The sequence below is a fragment of the Rattus rattus genome, chromosome 1, assembly GCF_011064425.1.
Source record: "Rattus rattus isolate New Zealand chromosome 1, Rrattus_CSIRO_v1, whole genome shotgun sequence".
Lineage (NCBI taxonomy): Eukaryota > Metazoa > Chordata > Mammalia > Rodentia > Muridae > Rattus > Rattus rattus.
The window spans coordinates 150129528-150141181 of NC_046154.1; the positions used below are offsets into that span (position 1 = coordinate 150129528).

General features: G+C 41.9%; 1 protein-coding gene across 1 annotated transcript; it reads left to right on the forward strand.

The window, feature by feature from the left end:
- Positions 1-3130: 3130 nt before the first annotated feature.
- On the forward strand, positions 3131-6508 carry LOC116904016 (potassium voltage-gated channel subfamily B member 2). Its single transcript, XM_032906841.1, has one exon. The coding sequence runs from the start codon at positions 3304-3306 to the stop codon at positions 5290-5292; it is 1989 nt and encodes a 662-aa protein (XP_032762732.1). The 5' UTR covers positions 3131-3303; the 3' UTR covers positions 5293-6508.
- The last annotated feature ends 5146 nt before the right edge of the window (positions 6509-11654 follow it).

Below are 11654 nucleotides of genomic sequence, written 5' to 3' on the forward strand. Positions count from 1 at the left end.
CTCCAGTAAACAATTCTTTATCCGTAGGCTCATCTAAATAGACATTCTTACTGGCTTTTCCACTTAGCACTCCACAAGTCTCTAAGCCTAGATGATGACATGTGGTCCAGTTGAGATTCACTGGCCCACCTTTTAAAGTGAAGAGTTGATTCATTGAAAGACTGATTGATTTTGAAAATTTATACAGTATATTTTGATTGCATTTTTCCCATCCCCTTCTCTTCCTAGATTCTTCTCACCAACCTCCACCCATCCAACTCCACTCTCATTCTCTCACTCTCTCACTCTCTCACTCTCTCTCTCTCTCTCTCTCTCTCTCTCTCTCTCAATCAGACAAACAAAACAGAAAAATGAGGTAAGAAGCACTAGAAACACAAACATAAAAACATAAAATTGGAAAGTATAATATATAAGTAAAAAGTCAGTGAGTTTTTTTAAAGCCAAATAAAGCGATGCGAGACACGGCTTCTACTGCTGGCCTTGGGGCAAGCCTTTAATGTGGCTTATATAACTACCCCCATGAGACTGATTATTCCTCTGCAAATGGCTGACAACTGGAGATTGCTTCTTGGGTAGGGATGGGAGCTCATGCCCTCTTCCCCTTCTCAATGCTGGGACCCCATCTGGCTTGAGCCTGGGCAGACCTTGTGCTGCTCCATTCTCTGTGAGAACACACATGCGTCAGCCCTGTTGTGTTTTCTCGGCATCATCCATCCCCTCTGGATTTATTGTGTGTGTGTGTGTGTGTGTGTGTGTGTGTGTGTGTGTGTCTGTGTGTTTGTGTGTCTGTGTGTCTGTGTGTGTGTATACAGGGTGTCCACAAAAGCTAGAAGGGAGGGTCGGATCCCCTGGAGTTGGAGCTGGAACTGGAGTTAGAGGCAGTGGGAACCCCTGACATGAGAGCCGAGAGCCAAACTCAGGTCCTGAGCAAGAACAGAAATGTTCTTAACCACTGAGCCCCCAGGCTGACTGGCCTACCTTTGAAAAAAGGAAATTCTGAAGTGCACTCAAGAAATAATACATTACCTGGTTCTAAGGGAAAGAAAGCAAAACCCTGCTAATAAAGCACCGTTTTTGAGCTGAAGAGCCATGCATTTTTATTTAGTGTCTATAAGATGTTCTGAATGCCTTATGCACTCACGGTTTTCCTTATCATGAGTGCAGAGCAAGGGTAGGAACTGGAAGAGCAGGAAGAGGGACAACGGCAGAGAGAAATGAAACATCAGAGGAAGGGAGAGGAAACCCCAAGGTAGACAAGCTGACAGACAGGAAGTCTGAAGCAGGCTGGAGAGACGGCCCAGTGGGTAAAACCGCTCTCTATGCCAGCGGGAGAACCTGAGCGTGCAAAAGCCCAGTGAAAGACGGCTACAAGCACAGGCATCTGTAACCCCAGTCCTCCCGCAGGGAAGCTGGCAGCAGAGACAGGCGTCTCCCGGAACCTCCCAGCCAGTCTCGGCCAGTTTCCTACACAGTAGGAAAACACCGGCAACCCAGCTCAAGAAAATGGAAGATGAGGGTGTCCTCAGACCACCACACATTTCCTTTAAATTTCCTCTTAAAAAGGAAATTCTGAAGTACACCCAAGAAACAATACATTACCTGGTTCTAGGGCAAGACAAAAAGTATAAAGAAAAACACACCGTAGCACATATAGGTCCTCTCACACACACACACACACACACACACACACACACACACACACACAATGTATACAAACCAATGTTTTTCACAGTTTAATAAGTATAGAGCTCTGGCCTCAAGTGGAATCATTGTGCTTGAAATGTTAACTAGATGCTGAGTCTCTATGTAAAACAGTCACTGTTTCGTGATTTTTCTCAGAGCCAAATACAAAACCTGTTACTAATAATACCTGTCAAAGTTAAAGAGCATTAGCTCAAGGGGTTACTCCTTCCTGCTGGGCGTCCATTCATGCAAGGACATAGATAAAGAGCTAAGAAAGCCAGTTTACCCAAACTGGGCAGAGCATTTCCTACTCCAAGAGCTAAGTGCTCCAAATATATCAATTTTTCTAAGCACAGATACACCCCCAATTGCTCTCTAATGAATCTTTCTGATATGCCCAGCCATAATATAGAATGTTAAGTTAGAATCAGGGAATCCCCCTTTACACTATCTCTATTTTGTGTGGATTTACAGATTCCCCAAATACCCTTACTGGACCTTTGTGTCACTCGCTATCCTGAAGTCCTGGGTCAAAAATCTGGATCTCTTTAATCTATTTAGAAATGTCTGCATGCTATGTAATTATTACAGCAACCATGAAGTGGTTATGACTATTACACGCATTCAACATATTTGTAAACAAGACACAGAAAGGTTAAATCATGTGTCCAAGGTCTCACAATAAAAGAAATAGCCAACGTCAGAGTTTAGGCAGCTGACTCCAAAACTCAGTCACTAGATCCTCTTCTCACTTCTTTCTGATGTTGGCCTCTTTCTTCCCATTGTGTTACTCTTCCCTCATCCTGGGGCATCTGTCTGTCCTTCACTGTCATCTCTGTCTGTTCTTCAGAGTCTTCATGAAAAAAGTCTTCCTGAATGAAGTTAGCACATGATCTTCTCGTACTTGATGTTGAGCAGAAATCTGCATTCCAGACAAAGACTACCCCTGGTTACTTGTCAAATCAATGCTGACCAATGAGAAGTCTTCGTTCTTAGAAGGCTTCCTGCCTGGCCACTCCTTCATATTTTGGTTCTGCATTGGTGTGCACAGCTGTAAAAACAAAGCTTTGAGATTCTCTATCAATCCTACATAGCATGTAAGATAATTCACTCAAGCAAACACAAACCTGGTAGCTATGAAAAGAAAGTTGAGCTACCTAAGAGAGACCAGATGATTACCCCCCCAAAAGGTATGACAACCGTATGGAGGCTTCAACCCATTGGTGGTAACTCAAACCTCAGACAGTGGTGAGTAAGGAGAACTCAGGATCTGTCAAATTACTGAAATCTAAACGTGCATGAGGTTGATAAGCACAATTTCTCATAAAGAGTTAAAGTATTCGTATTCTTTAGGGAACTCGAGGTTATAAAGACCTTTGTAAAGCCTTTCTGGAATAACTAAGAGCATTCTCTATCATTCAAACAAAGAGGCTTTGCTAATGTGGACCTCCTTCTCCTTTCCAGATCCTGGCCATCGTGTCTATCCTGTTCATCGTCCTTTCCACCATTGCTCTGTCTCTCAACACACTTCCGGAGCTGCAAGAAAACGATGAATTTGGGCAACCCAGTGACAACCGGAAGTTGGCGCACGTAGAGGCTGTGTGCATTGCTTGGTTTACCATGGAGTATCTTTTACGATTCCTGTCCTCGCCAAATAAATGGAAATTCTTTAAAGGCCCACTGAATGTCATTGACCTCCTGGCCATCTTGCCGTACTATGTAACCATCTTCCTCACCGAGTCCAACAAAAGTGTGCTGCAGTTCCAGAATGTGAGACGCGTGGTCCAGATCTTTCGAATCATGCGCATCCTCAGGATCCTGAAACTCGCCAGACACTCGACGGGCCTGCAGTCTCTGGGTTTCACCCTCAGGCGGAGTTACAATGAGTTGGGTTTATTAATACTGTTTCTGGCCATGGGAATAATGATATTTTCCAGTTTGGTGTTTTTCGCTGAGAAAGATGAAGATGCTACAAAGTTCACCAGTATCCCTGCATCATTTTGGTGGGCTACCATCACCATGACCACTGTGGGCTATGGTGACATTTACCCTAAAACACTGTTAGGGAAAATTGTGGGTGGCCTTTGCTGCATTGCAGGAGTCCTGGTTATTGCCCTTCCTATCCCCATCATTGTGAACAATTTCTCTGAGTTCTATAAGGAGCAAAAACGCCAGGAGAAAGCTATTAAAAGGAGAGAGGCTCTTGAACGAGCCAAAAGAAATGGAAGCATTGTTTCTATGAACTTAAAGGATGCCTTTGCTAGAAGTATGGAACTGATCGACGTGGCCGTGGAGAAGGCTGGAGAGTCGGCCAATATCAAGGACTCCGTGGATGATAACCACCTGTCTCCAAGCCGGTGGAAGTGGGCCAGAAAGGCGCTGTCGGAAACAAGCTCCAACAAGTCTTACGAGAATAAGTACCAGGAGGTTAGCCAAAAAGACTCCCACGAACAGCTGAACAACACTTCTTCCTCCAGCCCACAGCATCTGAGCGCCCAGAAGCTGGAGATGCTATACAATGAAATCACCAAGACACAGACTCATTCCCACCCGAACCCAGACTGCCAAGAACAGCCAGAGAGGCCATCTGCCTATGAGGAGGAGATAGAAATGGAAGAGGTGGTCTGCCCACAGGAGCAGCTGGCTGTGGCACAGACCGAGGTCATCGTGGACATGAAGAGCACCTCCAGCATTGACAGCTTCACCAGCTGTGCCACTGACTTCACGGAGACTGAGAGGTCACCCCTGCCACCACCCTCTGCCTCTCACTTGCAGATGAAGTTCCCCACCGACCTCCCAGGAATGGATGAGCACCAAAGAGCCAGGGCACCTCCATTCCTAACACTAAGCAGAGATAAGGGGCCTGCTGCCAGGGAGGCTGCACTGGATTATGCCCCAATTGACATAACTGTGAACCTCGATGCTGGGGCTTCCCATGGTCCTTTGCAACCTGACAGTGCCAGCGACAGCCCCAAGAGCTCGCTGAAAGGGAGCAACCCCCTCAAGTCTAGATCCCTAAAAGTGAACTTTCAGGAAAACAGAGGCAGTGCACCCCAGACCCCACCCAGCACAGCCAGGCCACTGCCAGTAACCACAGCTGACTTTCCGCTCACCACCCCCCAGCACATGAGTACCATTCTTCTAGAAGAAGCCCTCCCCCAGGGACAGAGACCCTTGCCGGGGGCTGATGTTTCAGCACACTGTCAGGGACCATCCAAAGGTCTATCCCCACGAGTTCCCAAGCAAAAACTGTTTCCTTTCTCTTCTAGAGAAAGGAGGAGCTTCACTGAAATAGACACTGGAGAAGACGAAGACTTCTTGGACCTCCAAAGGTCAAGACCAGACAAGCAAGCAGATCCCAGCCCCAACTGCTTAGCAGATAAGCCTGGAGAGGCCAGAGACCCTTTAAGAGAAGAGGGCTGTGTGGGTTCCTCCTCTCCCCAGAACACAGACCACAACTGTAGGCAAGACATATACCAGGCTGTGGGTGAAGTCAAAAAGGACAGTAGTCAAGAAGGGTACAAGATGGAGAACCACTTGTTTGCCCCAGAAATTCATTCTAACCCAGGAGACACAGGTTATTGCCCCACTCGTGAGACCAGCATGTGACTAGTTATAAAAGCAATAAAAGAAAAAGACTCGTTTCTTAAAAATGCATTAAAATGCCGTGAACTAAAATATGAGAAACCCCGCCCCCTAATACCAGTGCATAAAATGTTATTTTTGCATGGCATGAACAGTTTAGTTTAAGGATTGTTTAAATAAAGAGTTGAGACTGCATTTTGTAACAAACAAAACCGAGTCCTGAATAGTGAGCAAATAAAGTGCTCTCTTAGGAACCAGTGCTCAGCCCTGTCTGACAGTTTTGCTCCTTAAATTTCCGACAGCAGGCAAGTTTCGAAGTTTTAACTCTTACATCCCAATGAACTTTAGAATTTGCACATGAAAGGATGAAATGTTATTGCATGTGTTCATGCTTATGGGGAGTAAGGTGCTTTCAGCTTGCAAAACATAACTTTGTCAATAGGCCTGGATGGAAACATGTCACAAACATGTGGACATGACCTTTCTGAGACACAGGTTCCTCCACAGCTACAGCCTGAGGAGCTGTCCAGACTTCCTGTTGCAAAACTGTAACCTCTTCTTAACCCATTTTGTGCATCTTGCTTTAGATTATAAAGCTCTTGTGTTTGTTTAAAAGAATACAGTATTTTTATTTATTTAGAATATAATTTGAGGGGTGTGTTTATATGTATTTTCATTTATTTGGGATACAATTCACATGGTATTTTTCTTTTCTTGCTTTTGCTTAGTTGTTGCAATTGTGACGTCCTTTATAAATCATGGAGATTATAAGATTTAATGACCAGATATCAAGTATTTGGAATTTAAGCTTTTACTTTGGCCTATAAACTAAATATCATGTCATAGGCCATTATAGAAATTCACTTAACTAAACCTGAAAATGTACAGAAGGCTCTATTATAAAATAAAATTTTTAATTGGTATTCCATGTTTAGGAATCACCTTTAAAACAATGTCTTTTGCACTCCAAACATGGCTGTAGTTTCCTCTGCTGTCCAACAGGTAAAGACCTGTTAAAAATGATCCATGAAATGACTTTTAACAAACTCAAAGTAGAACCACCTTAAGTTACAAAGCTGATCCCAGCATGAGTTACCAGGCTAGAAGCCCAGATGTGGGCCACTAAATAGTTTTCAATATAGGGTAGAGACCTAGATGACAATGCGAGTTGCAGAATGATCTTCTTGCAGACTTCGAATCCTTCCAAGAATGTCCAGAACACTCCCAGTAATGGCAGCAACCAGACAGACTCTCTCAGGTTTCCAAGCCTAGAACCTCTTTAAGAAGACTTTCCTTGCTGAAGGTCACTCCAGGTATTTTCTTACTGGGAATACAAAATCCAGAGGCACTGAGTCCTGGACACTGAAGGTTACCCTGTTCATTGGCCCCACCTTGCTTTGTGGAAATCAAGGCTCTACTTACTGGTACTTACAGCTACCAGCTGTGCAGTCTCCAGTATGGCTCCAACCTCCTGGGATCTCTCCTGCATCAAAATAAAAACATAGACAAAATTATGTCTAAGCCCACTTACGGTCTCAAAGTACTGATGTCGAAGTTTCCGGGCAATGTTCAGGCTTTGCAGCAGCAAAATGCATTTCATGCATGTGTGTGTGTAGTCCAGGGAAATGGGGAGACCGCCAGCACAAACTACAAAATGTATCATCTGAGGGGGGAAAGTGTAAATTTTATTCCTTAAAAAAAAGTTTAGAAAAATAGCCCAAATATTTAGAATCTAAGTCTTTGATGTTACTTAATTAACAGGATCTGGTCATTAAATCTCAGATAAGGAAACAAATCTTGATTTTAGTTAAAAATCTAAGCAGTCCTGATGTTAAGAATAATGTAAAATATTTCTTTTGTCCCACTGTGCTTAGGATTTCTTAATGGTTTTCATGTTTATTTCAAAGCAAAACCTTTAAGAGTTTATAGTCATTAATTATTGATATTTATATTCTGCATACTTCTTTTTGTGTCTAAAGACTGTGTTGATCAGTTTTTGTAAACTAGAGTATTCGGATTTTCTATATATAGTTTTACAAAGTCAAGCAGGTATATCTATTGTTAGATGAATGTAAGTTAGGAAGATCATTTTCTTTATACAGCCTCACGAAGCACTTATTTTCTAAGGTCTCCTATTGATGAATCTATTTTTTTTATTCATCTGGCTTCATAAGTGGACTTACTGCCCTGTCATATGACCAGTGTTCCACGTTCCTGTCTGTCAGGCCTTCTCCTGAGAACTCTGTTCCACAATGCTTATGATAGGGACCCTTGTCCAGTTCCTGCTGTTTTCCCTGGAAGCATTTCTCCCAAGCACTCTCTCCCTTTCATCCGCAGAGTTTGTTTGGAAAATTGTCGTTTGTTTCAATTTCATGTTCTAAAGAATTTTTTAATCCCTTGGAAATTTCAATCTTTGAGTCTTTCTAGTTCCTCTGAGACAAAAATCTTCAGGTAGGAGAAACACATGAACACTTTCCTCTAAGAAATCTTTATGTCGTTTCACAAGGAGGTATCGCCCAGAATGCACCTGTGAACCCCTTCTAACCTTCAGCAAATGGCGTCAAACTCAGAGGAGAATATGTAAGTCTGGGAAGACCTGGATACATCTATCAAGTGGAGTTCTTTTTGAAGTCTTTTGTTCTACATTAAAAGTTCATGCCCATGCTGCAACTTACTCCATGTTTCAGAATTTTTAAATGCTGTTTTATATTATGTATCAACTAGTAAAACTGAATCTTACGAATTCAAGTACCTCTTTTGTATCCCTTGGAAAACATCACCCAAGCTTAGGAAGGACTGCCTGAAGGAGCTGTTGGAAGGTTGTGCTTCCAAGAGCTCATTTCACCATTAGCAGCTCAGTGATCAGGGATAAACACCAGTGAGAAAGATTATTCAAATGGCCTCAAAATAACACGATCCTTCAAATGGCTAAGCTGTTTCTGCCCACTCTTGACCAGTGCAAATTGCCTCAAGATGTTTTTAATTTCAAAGCTAAGAGCATAGAAACGGGTATGCATTGAGTGCCGAATATCGACTGATGGTAGAGGACCGGCCTAGTGTGCATGACACCCTGCTTAATCCCCAGCACTGTAGAAGTCAAAGGGGAAGACAGGAAGAAATGTCTTAAGTAGGTCCACACATACACCAAGTGGATCCCTGAAACTGACCTAATTGTTCTCTAAACATCTCACTAGAAATGCCCTCACTCTGACACAGTCAACTGCTTTAAAGCAATACGTGAGCAAGCAGGATCATAATGAGACCAGATCTGTTAGTAAGAGAGAGTTGGTGCCCAGTGTCCGTTCCCATATTCTCTTGCTAACATTCTGACTCTCAGGCTGGCCACGGAAATTTTACAATTTATCGTCTCTTGAAGTTATAAAGGGTGGGAGAAAAGCTTAGGTATGTTTCTTCTCAACAGCTTTCAGAATTATCGGTAAAGACAGAGATGTTCTGTTCCACCCAGGCTAGTGGCGGACCCTGACCTCACACACACCAACTGGCTCTAAGTCTGGCGTCCTAGTGCATCACTGGAAAGGGTGTTCGATGGTCAAAATTATGTAAACAAAAAACATCTTGATAAGATGAGGGTTTCATTTTAAAGTAGCAAATCTGTTGGGTAGTAAGAGCTATGGACCAAGTTCGGCATTTCTGGTGGCCAGTTGGTAATTCTGGCTGCAGCACAGCCCTTTGCTAAAGAGAAGGCTCCACCGGTTGCAGCTCAGTGTGGCACACATGAGGCAGAAGGCTATAGAAAACCACGTGGTCTTCCTGAACAAACCAGACAGGGCTAAAATTATCCCCAATCCAAACCGAAACACATCATTGACTGAATTTTATCACTAGAATGCTGTTCACTCATTCAATCAACTCTAAATGAACATCTCTCTCTCCTGTGCCAAGCACAGTAGCCTGACAAGGAAGGGCTCAGCTCTTAGCCTCCTGTCACTCCCAGCTGCAGCACTGACAGGAAGCTGAAGATACTGTGGTTGCTGCTAAAAGGTCACCTATCAGGCAGAAAAGAATCACCCAATGATCTCATCAGAGAATTACAGAACATACATAAATTATATTACTTTCCCAAAGAACTATTTTTCTAAGAAATAGATAAACTGAATAAAGCCTAATTTATATTGATGTTTGAACCAAGTTTATTTTTCATGCTTGAAATGGCAAATTGTTGATCTGATTACATGAGGTCATGAACTATCTTTGTTATCTGATAAATTAAAAGATAATATTTTATGGTTGGGAATGAACCTCAGTGGTAGAGTACTTGTCTGCATGAGGCCACAGATTCAATTACCAATACACAAACAAAAAAAATATGATTATTTAAATTAGATATATTTCTCATCAAAATAGCTAATAATGGTATGTCACAATAACTAAAGCAAAATTTAAGTAGTAGGAAAGGACTGAAAAATTTTACATTTATGAATAAATTTTAAAGCAGCATGTTAGTGCTTTTTTCCTGTAGTCTCTTGGCAATATTACATGAATATATCATTATTCCCCACTCAATCCTCTAAACTCTTCACATTGAAAAATCAACATTCAAAGTCCCTTGGTTTGGCTCAAAGAATTTAATCACTAGGTCTATGGAGATTTGAAGGTATATTTGGTTATTTTGCCACTGCAATCTCAAAGTAATAAATAGATAAATAAAACATAGATAGATAGATAGATAGATAGATAGATAGATAGATAGATAGATAGATAGATAGATATGAGAAAAAGAGAAAAAGAAATGCATTTGGTGGCACATGCTCTATCCTAGCACTTGGGAAACAGGAGGACCCTGTTTTCCCTGAGTCTAAACACAGCTTGTCACTACATAGTGAATTTCAGATTAGCTTGACCACATACTAAGGCCATCTCATAAAGGGAGAAAGAGAAGGAGGAAGAGGAGGGGTGAAAGAGGAGGAAAAGCAGAAGCAGTAGCAGCAGCAGTCAGACATAGTGCTTGCTATACAGTGGAGTCCCTACACTCAGGAGGCAGAGGTAGGCTAATACTGAGTTCAACCCAGCCTAGTCTATATAAGAAGTTCCAATCCAGACAGAGATACACGGTGAGACACTGTCTTTAAAGATAGATGGGGGTGAAGGGGGAGGGAGAGGAAAGAAAATAAAAAGAAACTGAGATGTAACAGAAATGAAACCGTTTAAAGGCCAGTTTCTGCTAAGGAGAGGAAGGCCTTGGCTCTGCAGTTCTGGTGAGCAGCCACCCACGCTGTAGTTAACACCGGGATGTGCTGCAATCCTCTCATGGTTTCGATGGCCATTTTTTCCACTTGCCTTTGTAAAATACAATCACACGGATCCTTGTTTACCACCATTGTTAACATGCATTACCTTCCTTAGTAATGCTAAAAAGGTTGGACATATATATATATATATATATATATATATATATATATATATTCATTTCAAAGCCAGCAAAAGACAAAAATATAAAAGAAGAAAAATTCTTAAATGTAAGTAATTATCATTCTTATTTGGTGGATATATCTGTATAAATGTTGTACTTATAAAAAATACATGTGTAAAATTTAAATACTTAGAGGATACATGAAGAATAAAATCAGAAGTTACTTCTTATCCTCAAACAATCCCAGATTACTGTTGACACCTAACGACTCTTTCCTGAGCATCTCTGGTTTGCCTGAAGGTAATGCATGCAATCAGTCCAGGTTACAGCCTATTTAAATGATCCTGTTCCCATGTGAAATCCAGTCCCACAGAGTGGGCTAGAAATAACATGACAAGACGGCTATGTCTGTTCTCTAAGATCTCCAAGGTTCTTTTCTGTTTCCTTAGACACAAGGTGCTTCCTTTCATTATTTAATTTAGTATCCAGATTCCACCACATAATTTCTAAACATTCCAGCTTAAAAATAAATAGTTGTTGGATATTTAGTGACAGTATATGAAGATATTTTCAATTTCTAAAGGGAAAGATGAATGCAAGATAATATTACAGCCAAAAACCATGTTTATTAATTAAAAATGACTTAAAAACACAGAGAATGTAGGAACTCTCTCTCGGTAGCCCAAATTGACCTCAGAATCGCAATCCTCTGTCTCAGCTGTCTATGAAGTAACCATTTTTGAGCATTTTGTTTCATATTTTTCAATCCCATTCTCTAGTTAAGCCAACACCACCGACTGCTTTAGTAAAAGCCAAATGCTGGTCTGAGCAGTGTGGATTCTGTTCATCTGCAGAGGGACCCACAGACAACGAGATGACTGTGGGACCCACTGACAGGCAATGAGATGACAATAGGACTCACTGACAGACAACGGATGATGGTGGGACTCACTGACAAACAACAGGATGATGGTGGGACTCACTGACAAACAACAGGATGATGGTGGGTACCACT

Excerpts from the sequence above, each read along its gene's own strand:
- LOC116904016 (XM_032906841.1), top strand. The coding sequence starts at position 3,304 with ATGGAGTATCTTTTACGATTCCTGTCCTCGCCAAATAAATGGAAATTC.